This window comes from Cyrtonyx montezumae, unplaced genomic scaffold, assembly GCF_038088225.1.
Source record: "Cyrtonyx montezumae isolate F1298 unplaced genomic scaffold, pur_monq_1.0 scaffold_7, whole genome shotgun sequence".
Taxonomy (NCBI): domain Eukaryota; kingdom Metazoa; phylum Chordata; class Aves; order Galliformes; family Odontophoridae; genus Cyrtonyx; species Cyrtonyx montezumae.
This window is the reverse complement of record NW_027072078.1, coordinates 21,582,436-21,605,296: the sequence shown is the minus strand read 5'-3', so window position 1 is coordinate 21,605,296 and position 22,861 is coordinate 21,582,436. Positions and strand designations below refer to the sequence as shown.

Here is a 22,861-nt window from a genome sequence, read left to right as displayed (position 1 = left end):
GTGAAGAAGTGTGGGTGCATAACAGGGGTGGGAGAAAGGGCTGAGGGGTTCAGGTGTGGGAGTACCTTGTGCGTGTGAGATGCAATAGGCTGCAGGGTGGGATTGCACCTCAATGGGGCAGGTCCACCCCTTGGAACAGCAGTGGCCCAAGAGACAAGTTGTGGCTGCTGCCAAAAAAGTTCTGGGATTGGGTGAAATCGGACTAAGGGGCAGAGGGGTCCCTCGTGTCCCCATGAGGAACACCCAGACAACCCTTCAGGGTGTAGCATGGCAGAGAGCAGGACTGCCAGAGGTGGGCCAGAGGAAGGGAGGAGATGCAGCTTTAATGGCATTTGTTGGTGTTTACACCATGAGTCATCTGAGTGAGCAGCCGTAAATCAGCACCCCAGCCTCTCCAGCAGCCACATCCCCTCCTCTGTCCCCCAGCACTGGATGAGTGCCTGGCTACTGAAAAACAATGCCATAAATAACAGCAGCAAAACAACCCCTCCTGCAGCCACCAAGTCCGTGTGTGCGGGACGGATGCCTCCCATCCATCACTTTAATGGTTGTACTCTGGAAATTAAAGCTGTCACCGCCCATCAAGGTGAACGTTTTAAGCTTGTGACATTCCACCAGCTCCCCTCCTCCTTCCCGGTGCTCCCTGTTCTCCCTTTCTTTCTCTCTTTTCCCTCTCTACCTCCTGTTCTTAGACAGTGCGCCCAGGACGCCTGGCACCCAGGGAGAGCTGCCGAACTGCCAGCAGCCGCTGAGGGTCACTGTCCCCCAACACAGCACCGCTGTCCACTCCTGCACTCCATTCTCCCATCCTTCCATCCCCAGCCCTCGCACTCTGCCTGCATTGCCATCACAGCATCTCCAAGGGAAGCACAGACAGGTATAAAGAGAAAGGATTACATTACGCACACACTCCTATATATAGGGTCTGCCAAGACCCTCCAGCATCCCAAGGGCAAGGGGAACCTGCTTGCTTATGGGTCGTGGCTTAACCCACGGCTCACAGGGAGACAGCAGAGGGGTGGCTGTTGTCATCTCATTACCATGGGCTGATCCAAGCCCAGACAGGACAAGCACAGTCCCCAGAGGATCACAGTACAGACGTAGAAAGGGGCTGAGAACATGTCTGATGTCACCATGGGACACCACAGTGCCACGCAGGGAGGCTGAGTGTCCTACGGGCTGCCGGTACCACTGCTGCCCTGCTCCCAGGCTGCCCAGCAAAGCAAAGACCACGCTGGGGATGGGACAGGCACAGATATGCATGCTGCACACCCTCCTTCCCTACCACCCGGGGAAGGGCAGCACGAGGCAGACTCAGGGCACTACCATCAGGAAAGGGCAGTTTGCAGCTAAAGAAGGGCCCCGGGGCTGTCCTCAAGCAAGATGCTGGCAGGGCAACACAGGGGCAGGAGCTGTAGAGCCCCATCCCCTAAGGAAGAGCAGAGGCATCCAGATAACAGTTTTATATGGGGGGGGGGAGGAAGTGGGGACACCCCCAGACACACACAGGAATAATTATACATTAAATAGATTCCAAACACACATAAGTTAAAGTTGGGGCAGGCTCCCCGCAGCTCCCATGCTGCACATGGGCTCAGTCTGTGTCCACCAGCCAAGAGGCTTCTGACCCCTCAGCCCAGACCCTCTTCACAACTCAGAGCCCATCTTCCTCCCCACAGAGCCCATCTCATCGTCCTCCTCTTCCTCATCCTCCTCTCCCCCTGAGCAGGAGGAGTCAGGGCCGTAGCTCAGCTCAGCACTGCGGCGCAGGAAGCCCGATCCAGGGCTGCACCCCACGAACTCGGGGCTGTCTCCAGCCTGTCTCTGGGGCTCTCCAGGCAGCAGGCTCTCTCCAGCTTTGCCAAGCCCCCGTGGCTTCTCAGTTTCCACTGCTGTCCCCTGCTCCTTGGCTTTGCGGCTCCGCTTCCACTTCATGCGGCGGTTCTGGAACCAGATCTTCACCTGCTCGGGAGGGAGCAACCATCACACCACAGGCACCTATCAGCACTCCTCTCACCCCCTGCCCATCCTCACTCACCCCGTTGCCTTCCCTGAATCAAACTCCCCCCAGACTGCCATTGTTACAGAGTCCCATGCTGCTTTGGAAGGCTGTGGGGGTCCCAGGTCTGCCCCTGTCCCACGCTGGCATGGTTGGTTTGGGGACAAAGGGGACCAAGTCTTCAGAATGCCAACACACATGCATGGGGACAGTAAAGAAGGACTTTAAACCCCATAAGAAGCCCTGACATAGGGAGGGATGGGGAGAATCTGTAGTGCAGGCTGGAGGTGGTGGGTGGAACAAGGAGGAGGTTTCTTCGGTGCCCTTGGCAAGGGAGGGGCCTGGATCCCATCAGACATCTCTCTGCCCAGGAAAGGGGTGCCAGTGGGGCCGCTGGCAGCCAAGAGAGGGACACTGACACTTCCCTGACTTCCCTCCCCACATCCCCGGCAGCAGCCCTCTGCCCCTACCCCAAAGTACCTGTGTCTCGGTGAGCATCAGCGACGTGGCCACCTCGAAGCGCTTGGGCCTGGACAGGTACTTGTTGAGCTTGAACTGGTTCTCCAGCTCCAGCAGCTGCTGGCTGGTGAAGGCAGTGCGGGGCCGGCGGCACTTCCCCATCAAGACAGACTGCGGGACGGCTGCGGGGCACACACACAGGGTCAGGGGACAGCAGGGAACCCCTCCACCAGCCCTCCTCCATCACCTCCCTCCCCAGCCATGGCTTTATTGCCACCGAGATACGTTATCAGCCCTCGGTGTGCGAGCAGGATCAGCCCCGCGACTGAAATTAACGCTGCTTTTTATTGCTGGGACACGCAGGTGTCTGCCCAACCGCCTAGGGTTCCCTCACCGGGCTGCTATCACCGCCGGCCCGGAGCAGGAGGAACAAAGGGGCCTTTGAGCAGCCCGTGTGGGGTGGCTCCGCGCCGTGTTTGATCCCAGCTTATCTCCTGTCCGCTCGCTTTGTTGTCCCCAGCGCGTTCAGCTTTACTGCCTCTCCCAGCACCGCAGCGGCAACCAAACACGGAGGTTTGCAGCTGGGAGTAAAGGGCTGGAGAGGCACAGGGAGACACAAATGGGGAAGATCCTTGACGCATTCCCACTGCAAAGCCCCCACCACACCCCAGCTGCACGGCCCCGCTGCTCTCCAGCTTGTCAGAGCAGGGAATTGCTCTCCAGTCGGGATATACAGAGGCACAGCCGTGTGGGGTAAGATGTGAGATAGCTCCACAGCCGTGCCCAACATGGGCACAGCCCAGGGTAAGGCTGTCAGAGGGGCTTGCCTTCATTGCAGGGCACAAAGCACCCACCAACGTTATCTCCTGCAGATTCCAGCTTTGATCCCGACCTGCCCATCTCGCAGGGTGCCCCCTGAGCCCTGCACAAACACAGCAGTGACGCACAGCGCAGGAATTTATGAAGGGGTATTAACTGAGCGCCATCTGGGTTTGATCCTGGGTACCTGGGTGCTGGGTGGGACGGGTCAAACAGGCAGAGCCAGGGCTCATAAACCCCAGTGGAATGTAGCCCGAATGGCCACTAGTGTAGAGGACTGGCTGCTGGAACACAGCCCTGGGTTCTCCACCTTAGCGTCTCCAATTCACACTCAGCACAGTGGTGACAACACAGACCATAGCATTCCTAGAAACCCATGCTGCCTTCTGCCTCTCTCATTGCTGGCAAAAATCAAACCCAACCCTAAAACCCTCTGTGATGTTGGCGTGCACTTCAAGCCACCAACAAGCCCACAGCCCAGCCCACTCTGGGATGTCCTCCATAGGGAGCAGACAGTATCCCCTAGGGCTCTGCCAGCCAAACTGTGAATATGACTCCATCCCCACCACCATCCCATAGGAAAAAGAGTCCTACAGGAAGGCTCTCCCCCTTAGCCAGCTCCTACCAGAAGGCCAACAACTGCCTCAGCATCACATGTTTGCTCAAAATGGGTTCTTCCTCTGCCCAGACATCTCCTTGAGGATCACAGATAGTCTCAATACCCCTTCAGCCTGTCTAAACCAGGACCCTCTGATGGGTGCCCAGCATCTGGCTGCAACAACAGTGAAGAAATTGATTGCCCTGGAGCAATGTCCCTGAGCCCAGGTCCAGGAGCTCTGTGAGACAGCTACCTCCTGGATAGTTAGATAAAGCTTATAAAGAATTATTGGTTTATTTGTTACAGTTTCATCTACCTGATAACAAGGCTAATCCAAGGTTGCTATTAACCCACTTGGTTTTAATTTGTTTTGTTTAGCTATAGCTCACTTAGCTCTGTAGGTTGGCTGATAAAGGAGAGGAAATGAGCACCAGCCAGCATTGGAGGTGTTCCTCCAGATGTCAGGGCTGAGAGGAGAGGTGGTCCCACCAGCATCACAGCCACATCCAGCAGCTCTGTCTGCTCTCTGTGGGGCGGCATAAGGGTGCATCCCAAACCTGCTGGCCCCTGTTCCCCATTGCTGACTCCCAGCTGCTGTTTTCTAGCCATTTTCCAGCCTTTGTTTTGTGCTGGTGCCACACCACTGCACACGCAGCAGCCTCGTGTGGAGCAGTCCCACAGCCTCAGTGTGCAGCTTGTCCCCAGATAGACACCAAGCACCAGTCCCAGCAAGGAGCTCTACGATCTTCCTGCATCTCCCACCCTGCAGCTGCATATCACCACACTCTGCTCCCACAAATCTCTGCTGGGAAGATGTCTGCTGTCTGCTCCCACCACTCGCCCTTGCAAGCCAGGGCAAATTAATCACATTTCCCACCAACACCAATGCATGCAGCACCCCTGCACCTAACATTCCCCCCATGCAGTTTAGGGGAACAGGTGCCCACAGTGGGTCTGAGCCCTGGAGACAGGGACCACAAGCTTCCTGCTCCTACATGCAGAGATTCCCCGCTCCTCACCGCATTGCAGCAGTAGAGGCACCTGCAGCAGCAAGCAGGGAAGGCACCACGGACATGGCAGCAGGAGTGCTTCTTAGAGCAGCCCCAGTCCAGGTCCATGCAGGGACCTAATGCTTCAAGCCATCTACACAGCACCTTGCACCCTCCACCCCATAACATACACAAGTGAGAGCATAGCAAGCACATGTAATGCATCCTACAGCTGCTCCAGCTTAGGGGCTGTCCTACTCCTTCCCCCCAGGGACCAGACCACACCATGCCTGTGAAACACCTCTATGTGCAGCCAAAGAAGGGATTCATTAGTGATTCAGCCTTAAGAACACAGGACAAGGTGACCTCCGCTGGGGTGCCCCAGAACAAGACCAAGGAGGCTTCCAGAAGGGTCTCTGCCAGGTGTCTGCCACTTCTACACAGAGAGCTATACACAGCCACCAGCAGCAGCATGGAAACCTGTGCTCAGCCTCTGGAAACCTCAGCCAGGCAGCTCTGTCTGTCCGTCCACAGGCTGAGCACTTGGGCAGGGACCCAGGAGCAGGAGAAGACATTCTGTAAAGAGACCTGCTTTTGAAATTTGCAGCAAGTCCACAAGAGCTGGAGAAAACCTTGAGATCTTAAATGATCCCAATGGAATGAGACAAGGAGAAGATGAATCAGCTGGTAAAGAATGAGAGCCAGGCTCTGGCAATAGTGCCTTTATAGCAGAAAGAAAAAGACGACACAGGGTCCAACAGGGCAGGGCGCCCAGAACAGACCCCAAGATGAGCACAGGTCCCAGAAGTGATGTCTATGGGGAAAGCACAGGCATGTAGAGAGGCTGCAGACACTCAGCACCTCATCCCATTCCTGCAGGGAGGCTTCAGCTCCAAATCTGCTTCCAGCCTTGGCCTCCATGCTCTGACAGAGGGACCACTTGGAAGGAATTCAGAAGAAACCCTGAAAGCACCCCAGGTGAAACTCTCCACATCATCTCACATGGAGAACACTGCAGGAGGGGAACAGTCTCTTCCCCTTCAACCTGATGTAACTTGAGGAAGCAGCAAAGAATGGGTCGATTCACGCTATTTTTTCACTTCATGCTATTATTCACCCAGACAGTTTATTAATTAACAGACTTATCTGACTTTTTTTTTTCTTTTTCCTCCTTTTTTCCTGTTTGTAAACGGTTCCCAGGTGCTAAAGAACTTGACTAACCCCTGGACTTTCTGCCGGCAGCCCACTGCCAAGACTCCTCCAGTCCCACCTGGGTGCCCGGACCCCCACTCGTAGGACAGTATCGGGTGACCCCATCGCGGTGTTAGTGACAGAGCCCCTCTCTGCCGAGGGACAGAGCCCACAGCCTCTCCCCGTGCTCGCTCCAGCTGCTTCCAGCCGCGCATCTCTCCCTCCCGCTACCGCAACAGAAACCAGGGATTCGTTCTCAACCACGCCGGGCGGCATTTATTCGTTTCGCGGTGCCGGCTGCTCTCACCGCTTCCGTCTTTTCGTTTCCAACACGCAGCGGCGGAGCCCAACGAGCCCGCGGTTGCCGGTGATGGCCCGGGAGCAACCCTCCGGAACCGCCCCCCCCCCCAAGAGCAGCCGCACTCAGCAGGCACCGGGACGGGCACGGCCCCGGGTAGGACCGCTGTGTCTCTGCAGAGCCTCGGCTCCCAGCCCCGTCCCGCCCGACGGGAGGGTCGCTCCCGACTCACTCACCGTGGAAGTCGGAGAGCCTCGGTACCAGCATCCCGGCTCGGATCCAATGCTCCAGAGGGAAGGAACCGGCCACGGCCACCTTCAGGTGCTCGGCGCCAGGCGGCGGCAGCTGGGGAAAGGCGGTGTAGGCGAAAGCGGGGTGCTGGCCCCCCAGGGCAGGCAGCGGGTACACGGCGGGCGGGTAGAGGGCCGGCAGGCTGCCCAGACCCGGGCCGGGAAGGTGCAGCAAGCCGGGTTTGGGAACGAAGCCGGCCGGACCGAGTTGGGTGGCAGCCTGGGGAGCCCGCGGTGAGGGGGTGTCGGTGCGGCCGGCGGGGCCGGGGCTGACCGAGGGACTGAGCCCCGGAGGAGAGGAGCTCCGCGGCGGCTCCTCAGCCAGGAGCGCCTCGATGCGGAAGTTTTGGGACTTCTCCATGGGTTTGTGCATGGCCCGGCCGGGCCCCCCCGGCAAGACACAGCGTGCTTCCCCCCGCCGCTCGGCTGCCAGGGCAGCGCCCGGCCGGGCAGCCCCGGACCACCCCGGCACCGGCGGGCATCCACTCGCGGGGTCCCGCCGCGCTCCGCGGGGCTGCCCTCAAGGGCAGCCCTTCTCTCCACTCCTCCTCCCGGGCACTCGCTTGCCCGCCGCCACCGGGGGGGGTTTTAACCCCCCCCTCCACCTGCCCCAGCTCCCCATTGGCTCCTCGCCGGACCCCTGCCCCGCCCTCCCTCTCCCGGCTCCCGCAGCCCCTCGGCACACCCCGGGGCTCGATTCTGCCCTTCACACCCATTGCATCCCTCTGGCACAAGGACATCAGCGGACTTGAGATGGCTGCACTCAGGGGCCGTCTCCCTGCACCATCTATCTGCCCAATGGAGCAGGTGCCTACAGGCGGATTTTTATTTATTTGCCCAGTTTGGTCTTCTCCAGATGAAGGCACCAGAGGCAGGTGGAGAAGAAAGCCTTGGCTGTTCTGGGACGGGCAGGTGAGCAGGAGCAGAGCTAGCCCAGACCTGCTGGCTCTGCCCTTTGGGGAGAGGCAGATGATCTGTGAGCAGATCTGTGCCTGTCCATCCCTGAGTCTCACACTCTGCATCGTACCCACGCAGTGGGACAAGCTTGTGTCCAGACAAGGCTCCTTTGGAAGGATGGCTGCTATAGACCTGTTTAAATATTCTAACAGCTGAAGGGAGCTCCCATCTCTATTTCTTTCCCTTTCCCCTTTTTTCTCTACTGCTGCTGAATCCCCTGAGATTTTAGATCAAGAGATGAGTCCGGACCCCCACATCCTGCATCCCACTAAGACTTCACAGAGCAGGAAAGCAGGGCCACAAGAGACTTCCCCCCCAACCCCCCTCTGTTCAGCAGCCCCAAGGGCTTCTCTTCCCAAGCTCATCCTGCCTGGCCTGGAGCCCACTGAGCTCCGTGCACCCACACCACCAAGGTCCAAAGGTCTCATGACGGATGGGACAACATCCTCCTTCAGTTGCACAAGATCACTCCATACCCAAATCCCCATATGGGAACAGATACACAGCAGCCATTCCCAGGAGGGCACCCAGCACACAGGGAGGAGAGCAGAGCCAGAAGAGCCCAGCAGTAGGGGCGGGATGCAGGCAGTGATAGATGCTGGGGTGCTGATGAGTTCACAGTCTTTAGGGGCATTAATCAGATCAGAGCTGGATTAAGGTGTCCGAGCTCTGATTAGCTTCATTTCCCGCCTCAGGAAGGAGGGAACTCACTTCCCCATCCATCAGCTCCTCTGGTGACAGCTCACCTGGTTGCTAACTAGATTTGAGGATTGCAATAAGGGAACAGGGCTGTGGCCTAGCCCTTTACCTCTGCTCCATGCTCTCTCTAGGCAGGAGTGTCTTCATGCAGAAACCTGGGCAGCCTGAGCACCAAGCTCATGTCACAGACCCCAGGATCTCAGCCACAGACATCTAGACCTCATGCTCTGTGTGTAGGGTGCTGCAGAGGAGCACTGCCCCAGAAAATGTCCCCAGTTCAGGAGATCATCTCCATGCAACTTCATCCTGAGTGAGGTCAAGCAGCCAATCAAAAACTAGAAGAGCAAGCATCCACGTGGACGTCCAGCTCTGGTACTCATGAACATTAAAATTTGTAGGAACCCACCAAGCTGCACAGAGCAGCTCACATCCAACCATCTGCCAGTGATGCCTTAGCCCTCAGAAGCAAGCCATGGGAGCCAGGGTAGCATATAGGAGCGCAGTTCAGATTTACAGCCCTGCCATTTCCTCACTGTCACCTTGGGCAGCAACATAACACCCCTCCACAAACTCAGCCGCCCCAAGATCAAAGCCAAGGGTGCCGAGGAAAATCCACACATGATTAAAAAAACTGCCAGTGGGGATCAGACTCCCACCTTCCCAGGATCAAGTCTATCCCAGGCACAGGCAAGGCTGCGTCTTCATTTGCACCTTACCTGCCGTTTTGGTTGGCCATAAACCACCAAGCCTTTCTGGTGGTGTTGTGCCATTGACTGGGGTGCCCTTGGTTTCATGGGAGCCCCGACCATTACCCGCTGTCCCTATCTCTGGGCTCTGGGAAGCTGCAGGAGGCCCATGGGGAAGGTAAACAAACCGCCATCCCCACAGTGATTTGTGACAAAATGAACAGATCAGAAGTCACCTGTGGGCGGCCCAGGCACATTAACCGAGGGATAATAGTTCTTAATCAGCCCCACAGCAGTGGGAGCCTTAGCACGGGCAGCCCAGGGTCCCCAACATCTCAGTGGCTGTCCCCCAGGCTTTGGCTTCTAGGATAAGGGCATTGTATCTAACAGCCTGGCACTATTCAGGAAAGTGGGAAGTATCCTGTCAGCTCCAGGATCCTCTGCTTTGCTCGTGTGGGCTGGAGCTGCTCGCTCAGAGGGAAGGAAGCCAGGGCTGGGCTGTGGGTGCAGCACATTGTGACCCCCCAGCGCAGACTCACCTCATCCCCACTAATGGGCTTTCCATGGAGTCAGCTCCTAAACCTGTTCCCAGGGTGACTGGATAAATCAGCTGCTCCTCCCAGGACCTTGGGCTCTAATTAATGTCAGCTCATTAACGAGATAACGGCCATTTATTACCTTGTCTCCCTGGCTGCTGATTAACCCTTCCCCAAGACAGGGGTTGGCAGTGGCACAGGGCAGGGATGGCAGGGACTGGTGATGTCTCTGCAACAACACCTAGGGCACTTCAGTTAAGAGGGCACAGATGGAAGGACAGGCAAGAAAGAACTTTCTAGGTCTGCAGGACCTAGCGCTCAGTCATACAGTCCCAAATCCTGACCTGGCAGTGCAGTGGGGCAGGGGGATCTGCCCCGGGGGGGGGGGAGCCGTCTCTGCCCTTGACCCGTGCCTGTGCAGGAGCAAGGGGCTGGGGCACAGCACCTCCACGCAGAAGTGTGCTGCTGGAGTAATGCTCCCTTACATCAATCACGCGGCTCGGCGGCTCCTATTAGTGGGAGCAGCGGCTGGTTAATCAGGCTGAGGGCTTCGGCTCGTTAAGCTGACACCTCCGCTGCGAGAGTGAGCCATGGGGGCACGCGAGGTGCCACTTATTTATTTTCTTCTTTCCCAGGGAATATATTAAACAAATTAAATTCCTGGAGTGTTGGCTCAGCACAGATCGCTCTGCGCCTGTGCCCAGCGGTGAGGGACTGCCCCCATCACTGCCGCAGAGTCCCACTTGCAATAAGGCACAGCCCCAAAGCTCCAAACATTTCCACCCCTCTGTGCTGGGACCGCTGCATGCACGGTCTCTGTGCCCAAACACCTCCTTCACCTTCTTCAGGATCAGTCCTTCCAAACCCCGGAGGCTTCGGATGCCATTTCCTTACTGCTGGCTGCATTTCAGCCCTGCTCCAGCCCTCTGTGGGACAATGAGCTGGGGTGGGGAGCTTGGACCATGTTCATCATTTGATTGTTTAATGACCATTTGCAGCTCTTCCCTCTGTCACCACCTTTGCCTTCCCCATCCTTCCTGCAAACCCGTGGCAGCCCACTCCATCCCACTTCATCCCATCCCATCGCATTGTGTTCCATCTCATTGCATCCAATCCATCCCAGTGCAATCCCATCCCATCCCACCCCATCACCCCCATCCTTTCACAGACCCTGATCCTTTCCCCTCAGCCACAGTCTGTCAGCACCTCCTCAGCTCAGGAGCAGCCCCACCTTTTGCTGTGGGGGGGGGAGGGAGGGGGGAAGGGGGTGGTTCCCTGGAGGTTAGCAAAGAATTAGAAATAATTTAATTTACCTCCCTGTTCGGGCACATTTGATGAGCTGAAAGGCCCCTTGTCAAGCAGCGAATCCATCTTCCTCCAGCTTTACATCAAATTTCATTCACTAATTAGAAACTCCTGCCCCAGAGCGTGCTGCCCCCGCCCCAGCCGCCCCTTCTCCCCACCAGCACCATTATGAAAATAAATCGTTCCATTAGGTGCATTGTTGTGGTGGTGGGGCCCGGTTATTAGAGCGGGAGGGAGGGCGTGGGGTGATTTATTAGGGAAAGGATCCTGATTAAAGCCTTCCTCATCCCGCATGCTCACACAGTGTGTCCTGCTGTCCTGGGCACCCCACAGCCATGGGGAAAAGGACACTGTGGCATGAACGGTGCTGCAGAGATGGGGGTCCTGCCCTTGGAGATGCAGTGCTCCAAAAAAGTCATTAAGCGAAATTAAGCTAATGGAAGTGAGACTGGAGGCTGGAGCAGACTGAGCTGCAGCAGCCGTCAGGGCTGGAGGGGGGGGGTGGGGGTGATGAACCCCTTCTGACCATGAGACCTCTGTGCGTGGGGCTCAGCCTCACTTTTGTGCCATAAGCAGAAGATGCTTTAGGGGCTCTCCCTTCTTCGCTATGGCAATGGCACCCAAATCCCACTGGGAGCCCAGTGCCGGGCTGGGAATGGAGAACGGCTGCAGCAGAAGGCCATGGGAAGAGGGACAGACGGAGGGCCAGGACCGGGACTGCCCCTCGGCTTGTTAACAGGGCCGGGCCTTGTATCCTTTTCAAGGTTGTGAATAGGGGGTGGGACCTCTCCTCCCCCGATGTGGGGCCAGGAGTGGGTTAACGCGCTCAGACAGCGCTGGATAGGTGTGGAGCGGCCGCGATGCCCCAGATGGGAACATGCGGTGGGTTTCTCCCGCCGCCACATGCTCTTCCTCTCTCCCCCGCCCACTATTTACATGGTAATGAGGACAAATTGATGGGGAGACAGCCATTGTGGTACCCTCCCCGACCCGGCCCTTCTGCCGGCCACCCACCGGCATCCCCATCCATCACCATGCAGCGGCGCGGGATGGGGACAGGGCACCAGAGGGTCTTCCCATCGGGACTGGCTTCATTTTGTCCTCACTATCCTTGCCACGGGGCTACAGAGGGCTATGAGTGAGCTAATGAGGCTTCAGGAGGAAAAAGAGTCTAAAATTTCTGGATCCCCTCTCTTCCCCTTTCTGTCCTGATCTGGGAACTCCCACTTGTCTGTTCCCAACCCAAAGCAGCCCCCTGTACCCACAGCCTCCTCTAATGGGGCAGAGACCATTTCCTTCATGCCCATCGATACCCATAAACCTGCGACTGGCACTGCCTACTACCACCAAAGGGCACAGCTGGTGCAGGAGGGGTCAGGGCTAGTGCTGAGGTGGGGGGGGGGCGGGCACAGCCGTAGTGTCCCCTCTGCCCCACAGCTCCTGCCTCGGGCTCCCATCACACAGCTCCTGATTGAAATCTCACTCCATAAAGCGCCTCTCCAAGGCCTGACCCCAGGCCCCCCTGGGGACCAATTTGTCCTTCTCTGTAATAAGAACCTAATTAAATTAGCCATGCTGCCTCGTAGAGCCCTTAAATTAGCCTCTGCTATCGGATTGCTCTACACTCACTGTGCTGTGGGGTCTCAGGAAAAGCCCTGCTCCCAGCTCCCCTGTGGGATTGCGGCAGGGATGTGGGGTGGATATGGGGCAGGGGTGCTCAGACATGCATGGGCAGGGCATGAATGGGGGTGAGGGCTGCTGGGGTGGTCCCCACTCTTAGCATGGGGCATGGAGTGGGATGGAGAGGGGAACACGACAGCCTAAGGTGCACCCCACATAGAACATCTCTTCCTCAAAGCTGCTGGCCCAGCTCTTGGCACGCTCTGCTCACCCTGGGGGCAGCAGGCTGACTGCATTGCCCAGCTCCCCCCACACCACAGCTCGCAGCACCCGCCTGGGAGATGATAGATTTATTGGGCCGTGCCCCCGACCAGGAAAGGTACATCCAGTGAAGAGACAAAAGTACACCTGCTGTCAGCTCGCTTCACCCTGGACAACAATCACCATCAAAAACTGTGCTTTAAAATAATCTTTAAATAATTTCTGCTTTCCATTAAAAAAAAATATATATCCCCCCTCCCAAATAAACCAGCTTGCCCACCCCTCCCGTTTCCCTCACCCTGCACACGCCACGGTGCCTCTCGGCTATGGTACATACAAAGAGCAGATAAATAAATAAAGACGTGTGACTGTGGCTGCGGCTCTGATGGGACCCCCCCCAGGCCCCCAGAGCGCGTGAGCAGCAATGAGATACCCTGAGGGTGTGGGGTGCTGGGGCGGGAAGGCAGCACCTGGAGGGGTTTATAGCTTTGGGGTGCAAACGCAGGGATTTGGGGCTGAAGCTGGGGAATGTGAGGAGGGAGCTGCTTCCTCTGCGCTGTTCCTGCAGGGGGTGTGATCCCAGAGCAGCTCCCCCACGCTGTTACTTTGTCCCTGCAGGCAGGGTGTCTACGGTGCTGCCTTTGGGTCCTATTTCTGAGCCTGCTGCCCTGGCAGCACCCATGCCACCCAGCCACGGGTCCTGTGCTACATCCACACCATCCCCTCCAGACAAGGTGCTGGTTTGGATGCCCATCTCTTTTGGTCCTGGTACCTGCATCCCCTTCTTCCCAGCTGCCAAGATCCAGGGCTGGGAATGGCATCACCCCACAAAGCACCCGGTACCCCCTCCCCAAGCCTCCCCCTAGGGCTGCAGCCCATGGGAGCCTTGGGTGCAGCCCACTCCCCAGCTCTGCACACGCACACACACATCGCACGCACACACACAAATAGCAGCATGTGGATCCCACCAGCAGAGGGGTGAGGAGGAAGCGTGGGGGGTGGATGTGGCCCCCCCAGCCCAGTGTGGGCACAGCTGGGGTTGGGTCCCCGCGCTGCCACCTCCTCCGCCGGCACACCCTCAGCTCTCAGCCCGGGGCACCCCCAGCGGGTGGAAGCTGTCGGGGGGCAGCAGCATCCTGCCCAGGCGGTAGAGCAGCCCCGAGTACCAGTGCACGCCGTCACCCTGCACCCCTGGCCCCCCCAGCAGGCTGTGGTAGAGCCGCAGCGGCCAGAAGGCCATCTGTGCCAACTGCTGCTCCTGCACCAGGGCAAAGCACGAGGCCACCACGTCGTCCACCACCAGCGTCCCGTGTCGTGTCAGCGGGGCATAAGCTCCCACGTCTGTCCGGCCCCGCACCCCCACCACCTCGGCGGGCTGCAGCCCCCCCGAGCCCACCGCCACCAGCACGAAGTGTCCGGGCTGCACGTGGCTGGCGAAGGTGGGGCGGAATTGGGCGGCGGGTGCTGAGGCGTTGTTGGCCACGAAGAGCAGGTGGGTGGGTGTCAGGGCCAGGCGCCGGCGCGGCTGCCGCGTCTCGATGACGTGGAAGGTGGTGAGGGCGCGCGGCTCCTTGTCCAGGAAGGCCAGGAAGTCACTGTAGGTGGGCCGGCCCGCCCCGTCCATTGCCAGCACCCGCTGGCCCGGCCGCAGTGCCCACAGTGGGGTCCGGGCACCATTCTCCAGCGTCGCCAGCGCCCGCCCGGGGAAGCAGCCGCCTGTCTTCGCGGCAGCTGAGTGCTCTGCACGGGGAGAGAGCAAAGGAGAGGGTTACCCATCTGCAAGACCCCATAGCATCACCCCACAACTCATGGAGACCCAGCGCTGCCCGGCAAGGATAACACCGCCCCGGCACTTCCGATGTGCACAGCTCCCTGCACACAGCCCACATCCACCACTGTGCTTCCAGGAGTGCTGAGCTGTGCCCACCGGTGCCTGTGACCCGCTGCAGTGCTGCTCTGCAAAGCAGGGCCCCAAACCCGCTGGCACAGGGAGTGCCCGGGGCAAAGAGCAGCCCCAGGGCAAAGGGCAGGATGAGCGCACAAGGCAGCAGGGCAGGCACCCCAAGCTGCAAGCGCTGCACTGCGTGCCAAGGGTGTGTGGAAACTGCCTGCCTGTCCCCTGCCTGGGTACCGCTCAGGGCTGTGGCGAGAACTAGCAGTGGGGTGCAGAACCCAGCCCTACAGACTGTCTCCATCCCATGCTGCAGCCCCCTCCTCCCACGTGCTGTTCACTCCACCCTCCCTACACCCCCTCTCTGAGCTGCAAGGAGGCGTCACAGCCCACAGCCAGAACGGGCCACCAGGTTGTCAGACAGGGAACGCTGTCTGACCCAGCTAGGGAACGCTGGCTTTCCAAGGAATGGTGCTCAGCCCCCCCCAGCAGCCCTGTCTCCCCCAGTCCCCTCTTAGGTTCTATGTGACTCCCTCCCCCTGTTGGGGCGCCTTGCCCAGAATCCAGCCCCAACCCGCCCCGCTCCCCATCTAACCCAGCAGCCTTCCCCCCAGATCGCACGGCCCCCAGCCCCATGAAGAGAGTCACCCATCTGTGGGACAGAATCCTTTTATTGCTCAGATGAGGTGCAGCGTCCGCCCCGTGCCTGCTCCCAGCAAGGGACAGGTCCCCAGTCCTGCACCCCATGTCCCCAGGCATGGGCTGGCAGGAGGAGAATGGGGGCACCTGGCAGGAGCAGGGGCACAGGCACCGGGCACGGAGGGGTGCGCGGGTGCAGGGGGACCCAAAGGGACACAATACATACACCAGGCCACGCGGCCATCCGTACAAAAATAAAAGCCATTTACTACAAGGCAGCCCGGCTGCCCTCTGTACAAAGAACTGGGGGGCCAGGATCTGCACCCCACAGCCTCCACCACAAAGCCCCGGGGTTCCCCTGGCTATAGGGATAAATACAGGGGATCCACATTCATGGGAGATTGCTGCTGTGAGCGTTGAGGCACCGGCCCGTCCCCAAAAGCCCTCCAGGAGCTCGGGGCCCCGCTCGCGGCATCTGTCTTCCATCAGTCCGGGGGTCACTCAGAGCCTCGTTCCTTTTCCAGGGGCACAGCCCCACTCCTCAGGCCATCCCCACGCACTGGGGTCACGGTCCTCTCTCCGGAGCCCGGACCCACTCCTGCGGCCAGCCCCACCGGGCACCCCGGGATGGGGTAACCCCGGCGCTTCGCCCACGCTTCGTCCCTCTGCTGCGGGGCCGCGTCGCTCCCTCTCTGCGCCGCAGTCGCCCCACGTCCATGACGGGCCGTCCTGGCATCGGGGATGGGGTCAGCGCGGGGGGACCGGCTGCCGTCGGGGGACGTCGGGCCGCTGGGAGCGGGCTAGGGCGGTACGACAGGCACAGTCCGCTGGGAGCACGGCTCCGCGGGTGTGCGCGGCAGCGGGCAGGCCCGGGGCTGCGGCTGTCCCCACGCACGCGCAAGCCCACAAGCGGTGACGAGCTCTCCCGACGTGTCCCGGACCGCCCGCATGGGCACCCCGACCGTGCGTGAGCCGCTGCTGCCCTCTGCCGCATGCAGCCAGCGCGGCCGGGAGGGGCCGAGGGTTGTGCAGGACCCCGGGCACAGCTCCTGTCCCCTCTGCTGCGCACCCCAAGCCGACACACCCTGCAGCACCGCCCCCCGCGGCACCGCCCGAGAAGCCATTGACACCAGCGAGCGCAGCACCCGGTCCTATTCCCAGCTTCCCGCAGCCCCCAGCACCCCTCCACAGCAGGGGCCTGTCCGCAGGACACCCTTCTGGGGCGTCCGTGCCCCGCAACGGCCACGGGACACCGCGGGGTTGGCTGGGTGCTGCTGTGGAGGGCAGGGCTGGACGAGGGCTAAGGAATTGCAAGGGGAGGGGAGGCAGCAGTGATGGGCAGGTGGGGGGAAAAGGGTGTGTAGGGTGGGGAAAGGGTGGAGAGACTGAGCTCTGTGGGGGATAGATGGGGAATCTGCTCTGTGGCAGAGCTGTGCTTCACACCTGGCCCCACTGCCTGGCACAGCACACCCCTAGCAGCGCCCCACCAACTAGCCAGGACCACAGCATGCTGCAGCACGGGCCCGCCCCCCCCCGCCCCGCGGTCCCCTCCATCCTTACCTGACTTGACGGAGCAGTGGATGTGCGCCTTGGATTCGTAGTAGACCCAATCAAAGCCGGCCTCCACGGCCAAACGGGCCAGCATGCCGTACTTGTTGCGGTCCCTGTCTGATGTCGTGATGTCCACGGCCCGGCCCTCGTAATGCAGAGACTCCTCCGAGTGGTGGCCGTCCTCATCCCAGCCCTCTGTCACCCGCAGCTTCACCCCCGGCCACTGGTTCATGACGGAGATGGCCAGCGAGTTCAGTCGGTCCTTGCAGCGCTGCGGGGTGGGGGGCACAGTCAGTATGGGCTTTGGGGTGGAGGTTCTGCCACCCAGCTCATAGGCTGGGTGATCGCCGCCCCAGGGGTACAGCTGCATCACAGCCTCATCCATCCTCTGTCCACATGGGTTGAGCCCATTTCCACATCTCCCCAATACAAGGGCTGAGGAACAACAATGGGTCCTCAAACCCTTGCAGCCGGTGGCCATAGGGGTCAGTGGCTTTGTCCTGTCCTTTTCTTGCCCCAGAACATCCCTCAAAGATGCAGCCCTGTCTGCTTCCCCCCAGTACAGCAGCTCCACCTGCAGCTGCATCATGGTGGGGACCAACCCTGGCCCAGCTCTGCAAGCCCAGCCTGCACTGTGGGTCCCTTCTCTGACTGTCAGAGGAACAGAGCTCAGATGTAAAAGGTGCAAAGAAAGTGATACAGATGGTATCAAGGTGCTTCTGGATAAAACTGGATGGGTGGGATAGGACTGCATAGTGGGGGATATAGAAAAGAAAAAAACAGGACCAGTTGTGGTCCCACACAGGGACCTGGGAAGTCCTGGGAAGCATGAAACGACACAACAGGGCAGCAGGCTAAAAGCACGCACACCGTGGGGGATGCTTCATATGGTCACAGCCCGGTGCTGGATTTCCTGCTGCAGAATGTCACACTGGCAGCAATACACGCAGGTCATGAGGCAGCACCACGGAGAGTGGGAAAGCAGGGCTGCAGACCTGCTGCTGGGTGCCGAGAGGCTCAGAAAGGCCCTCACACTGCTCCTGCAGGGAGCTGGCCCAGTAGGGTGGCCCTACCCCTGTCCCCCATCACCTGTCCCTATCCCGGGGTGCTGTTCTGGAGGAACCCCACTTGTTCTCAGTGCAGTGTGGATGTCAGGGAGGGCAGTGCCCGGCAGGCCTTTGCCCCACATGGGGCAGGGGAGTGCCTCTACCCTCATCTCATGGCTCCCTGGGCGTGGGGAGATAAGGCAGGAAGGTGTTGGACAAACAGTGCCCAGGAGAGGGGAGGAGAAGGGAGGGGAGTGACTTTTGTCCTCAGCAAGCACCAGCACGGTGCCACTGCGTAGGCACAAGAACTCCAAGAACCCCAGTGAGAGGGTTTGGGGTCGTGCCTCGCGGAGGTGAGGAGCCCCCACACTGCATCTCTCCACGTGTCCCCTCTCCACCCTGCTCTGGGACCCCCTCATCCCCTCCACTCTCCCAGTGCTCCCTGCAAGGGATGAACGCACACACTGAGACCCTTCAACTTCTGTCCTCCATGCTGGGACGCCGCCTGCCACCACACCCAGGGAAGGGTCACCTCGTCCCCAGCGATGTCCCTTCAGCGCAGCACCAGGCTGACGGTGTCCCCAAGTCCCGAGCCAGGCGGCTCTGCCTGTGCCCTCGGTGGCCAGCAGGTGTCAGAGCGGGCAGGGAGCAGGATGGGACAGGTACCGGCGGCGAGGAGCGATGAGAGGTGACAAATAGGGAGCGCGACGGAGAGCAGGTGGGATGCTCAGGGAGCGGGCAGGGACTGTCAGTACAAGAAAAGACCTTGGAGATGTCAGGCTGGGCTGAGCGGAGAGGTGCTCTCTGCCACTCAGCACTGGCATCGCTTTTTTCTCATGCCCGCTCCGTAGCAGAAGTCAAACGTTTTGGGAAGGTCTGGAGGAATAACACAGCCCCGGGGCAGGGCAGAGCCATCAGGAAACCCAGGACACTCTGCTGTGCCTGTAGCCTCAACACTGAGGTGCAATGGGCCGCAGCTGAACTCCAGCCCTGAGCACGGCCAGGAGAAGAACGGTCAGCCTACACCTGCCCCAGGTGAGGTTTTTCCCGGAAAAAGACAGAAGTCCCACTCCAAGCTCCTCATGAGTAATTAATCGCCCCTGCAAGGATGGTCTCCACACCATGAGGGGCTGCAAGGGGTGATGGAGAGCAGCATGGGGTGGGGACATTCCTGGTCCAGGCTGTGGGGAGAGGTGAGGCGAGCTCTGCCTCCAGCCTTATCTCAGCACCTCCGAGTGGGACCAGCAAGAGCAAACACACTGGAATTCTTGAGGAAGATGAAACGATAAAGTAAAGGCGGGCAGAGAGCAGCACTGCCCACCCCCCCTAAGCGGGCGGCATCTTCCGGCTGCCTGGGACACCCAGACCCTTGGACTTGGGGAAAGAAAACAGGTTTGAAGTGAGTCAACAGCAGTAAAAGCCGGGGCACTGGGGGAAGGGATGAGGAGTTGGGTCAATGGCTTTTCCCAGCCCATAGCAGGGCACAGTGCCTGAGCTCCTATGTCTGGGAGCATCTCCCACAGCCAGGGGCACAGGATGAGCCCAGAGGGCTGTGGGATGGAAGTGAGCTACCAGAAGTCAGGCCATCTCCTCAGCAATGGGAACAGTACTCAGGAAACGGTGGTACCCACGGTGCCCTTAGGACACACGCACTGGCAGAGCTCACTGCTTCCTCAGTGTCCCTGGGCATTAAGCTGTTCTGCACTAGGGCTGCAGGCTCCAGGGACCAGCAGCTCACAGGGGAATTCAATCTCTCTGCTGCACCCCCTGGTCTGAAAACCTCCCTTTGCCATAGCTCCTGCCCTGGGGGACCTGCCCTTGGGGCATACAGGGTTACAGAACTGTCATGCCAGCACCCTAGCCATTCTCCTCTCCTTGTCACCAGCACCTCGGGCAGAGTCCATGGCCAGAGCCCGGCTCAGCTGCTGCCACTGGGGCCATCCCACTCACGTACCCATCCCCAGCCCTGGGGTGCAGCAGGCACCCGCCTGCTCCCCACCTCCCCCAGCAGCTTGCTTGGGCTGTAACCCCACGCTGAGGCCGATGGCCAGGTTTCTTATAGCAAGGCCGTGTGGCTCCTTATCTGCATTCCTGAAACCCTCAGGCATTCTCCTGGCAATATTAAAACACCGAGTAACCTTCGTCCAGCATCACCCCCTCCACCCGCTGCCGTCCTCTGTCCCCCACCCCCTCCTGCCACCCTCCCTCCCGCTGGCTCTGGGCACACTGAAGCTGAATGCAACAGCAGAGCATTTGCAACAACAGGTTGTTCCCTTCTCCATAGCCAGGAGGGGCGGCCCCACGCCAGGCACCCTTCTCTGAACCCGAGGGAAGCGGGGGCACCGAGGCGCAGCACTGGGGACAAGGACAGCGAGTGGGGCAAACTTGCTGCTCTGCCAGCACACCGGGCTCCACGCACTCCCGCCGTGCCCCGCAATGCACGGAGCAGAGGTGCACGGGCAGGACGGGCGCAGCGGGGCACCCAGCCCGGGAGACAGCGGGACGCGGCAGCTCGGGGACAGCAGGCACACCTTGCGGTGTAGCAGCCATGGGTGCTGCCACCTCGGTGACGGGGTGCTGCCGGCTCCGAAGCGCCCAGCCCCGCCGAAGGGGCAGAGCGGTGCGGCGGAGCGAGGAGAGAGAGATGCCCGTGCGGGATGCCCGGGGCAGGATGGGGCGGCCGCGGCGCCGGTCTCCGCCTCCCGCCCGAACGAACGGGCCGTACCGGGAGCCCGGTGCCCGCAGGTGCCCGGAGCGGGGGGAGAAGCGGGCGGCTGCGGGGCCGTACCTGGGTCATGAGCCGGTCGGCGCCGGTGTTCTCCTCGTCCTTGAAGATGATGTCGGGGTTGTAGTTGGGCGTGAGCTCCTTGAAGCGCTCCGAGTTCCGCGCGATCTTGCCCTCGTAGCGCCCGCTGGCCCCCAGCGTCTTCTCGGGCACGTTGGGGCTGAACTGCTTGTAGGCGAGCGGGATGAGCTTGCGGGGCGGCCGGCGGCGGCTGCCCACCACCCTGCCCGGCCCGCAGCCGCGCACGGCCGGCGCCAGCAGCAGCGCGCACCCGCTCAGCAGCAGCAGCAGCCGCGCCGGCTTCATGGCGCGCCCGGCGGCCCCGGGGCGGCCCGGGTTGGGGGGACCGGCGGCTCCGGGGGCCCCGCTAGGCTCGGCCGCCGCTCCCGCCGCCCGCCCCGGGGCTCCCCATGCGGCGCGCAGGTGCCGGTTGCGGGTGCGGTGCGGCGGCTGCCCGGTGCGCTCCGGCTGCCCGGTGCGGCGGCCGTCCGCTGTCGTGCCGCTCTGAGCCGCCGTGCCCCGGCGGCGGCAATAAATAGCGAAGGGCCGTTTGTTTTGGCAGGAGAGCGGCCGCTTGCGGGGCGCGGGGCGCGGGGCTCGGCGCTGCCGGAGCCCCCCGCGGTTTGCGCCCTGGCGGTCAGCGCGGCGGGGCCCGAGCCGGAGCCGGAGCCGTAGCAGGAGCCGCCGCTGCCTCCGCTCCCCGGGCAGGAGTGAGAGGGGAAATTGAAGAGATCCGGGACCGGGAACCGCCAGGACCGCACCCTGCCCGTGTCCCAGCCTCCCAGCGCCCTCCCTCCCTCGCCTCCTCCCCGCGGAACCTGCCCCGGGCCGCCCGCAGCCTCCTCCCACCGGCCGAGCCCCGCAGCCCACCCCGCCACCTGCCCCTCGGGGCCGCCCCCTCCGCCCGCCCGGCCCGATGCCCCCCACCCCGGGACGCCCCCGGGCGCGAGGTGGCACCCCCGGGGCTCCGGCCCCCGCCGCTCCGCCTGCTCGCCAGGGGCCCGGGCCCGCGGGTGGGGATCAAACAGAGCAGGGAGGCAGCTGGTTGAAATTTAACCACAATATTCTCGCTCCCCATTGTTTCCAGGGAGGCCCGATATTTCCACAACAGGATTATGGCATCTGATTAACTCGCTGAGACAACAATGAGGGGCTGGGATGGGCTTCCCCTTCTTGCTGCCAAAAGGGGAAAGTAAATACAACACCCTGATTTCAGGAGCGAGGGTTCGTGGGGGCCCCCCTGGTTCTCCCCTAGCTGTGTGCTGGGGAGGGGTCCAGCCACACTCTTCTTGCACCCCTGCAAGTTCCCTACGTCTTTCCCAGGTGAGGCAGCACCTCAGGACAGCCCTGCACCGCCTTCATGGGGGATGTCCCCTCATGTCCCCCGGGTGGGTCGCTGCAAGGGACACACGGGAGGACCAGGCTGGAATAGCTGCAGGCCTGCACTGGGTGATGGACACAGAGCCATCCAGGCAGAGGGATGCAGCCAGCAGCACCCGGGATGCTTTGGATGAGATGCAGGCAGAGCAAAGCTGCCCAAAGGTGTTTGCATCAGGGTCAAAGCTTCCACGAAGCCCTGCCACAGCTCGGAATGTGTGCTGCTCCCACACGTGATGGAGCAAAAAGCTCTGCCAGCAGTCCCCAGTCCCAACACTTGCATATCTTGGCTGACTCTTCCAGCAGAGCATCCTACGGGAGTCAGCAGGCAGAGCAGGGAGCTGTCACAGCACCGCTCCCTGTCCCTGCCTCTGGGGCTGCAGGAGGGCACAGCTCACCACGAATCACAGGCACGAGAAGAGCAGAGCCTGAGCTAAGGTTGCAGGCTGCTCTGCGCTCCTGCTGGAGGGACGATCCCAGCTCACTGCCTTACTCAGCACTGAGCAACAGAGTGCTGAGGGTGCAGCACATCACCACGGACAAGTGTCCTACGGCTGCCAGTGATCCAAAGCCAGACTTGAATAGTCTCTGCAGCATGCATGTCACACATGCCTGTCCCCTGTCCAGCTTCAGACTGGCAGCAACACAGCTCTGCCCTCCCTGGAACAAAATCCACGTCCCCTGGAGACCCAGAGCTGCAAACAGGGAACTGACTTTGGCTGTGACCGTGGCTCGAGGGGCCCCAGCATCCTGCATCTGCTCTGGCCGTGGCAAGCAGTGACAGACTCCCACCACTGGATGCAGACCCTGCTCTGACTCCAGGTACCTGTGGGGCTGGCCCAACTCCTGCACGGGAAGTGGGATG

General features: G+C 60.7%; 2 protein-coding genes across 2 annotated transcripts; both read right to left on the bottom strand.

Moving 5' to 3' along the window:
- Positions 1-736: 736 nt before the first annotated feature.
- On the bottom strand, positions 737-7,191 carry LOC136057735 (motor neuron and pancreas homeobox protein 1-like). Its single transcript, XM_065750582.1, has 3 exons — positions 6,590-7,191; positions 2,480-2,640; positions 737-1,962 (listed from the first exon to the last, which is right to left on the bottom strand). The coding sequence occupies exons 1-3, from the start codon at positions 7,014-7,016 to the stop codon at positions 1,648-1,650; spliced, it is 903 nt and encodes a 300-aa protein (XP_065606654.1). The 5' UTR covers positions 7,017-7,191; the 3' UTR covers positions 737-1,647.
- A 5,595-nt stretch (positions 7,192-12,786) lies between these two features.
- Positions 12,787-21,380, bottom strand: IHH (Indian hedgehog signaling molecule). Its single transcript, XM_065750620.1, has 3 exons — positions 20,623-21,380; positions 16,798-17,059; positions 12,787-14,447 (listed from the first exon to the last, which is right to left on the bottom strand). The coding sequence occupies exons 1-3, from the start codon at positions 20,923-20,925 to the stop codon at positions 13,786-13,788; spliced, it is 1,227 nt and encodes a 408-aa protein (XP_065606692.1). The 5' UTR covers positions 20,926-21,380; the 3' UTR covers positions 12,787-13,785.
- Between the last annotated feature and the right edge of the window lie 1,481 nt (positions 21,381-22,861).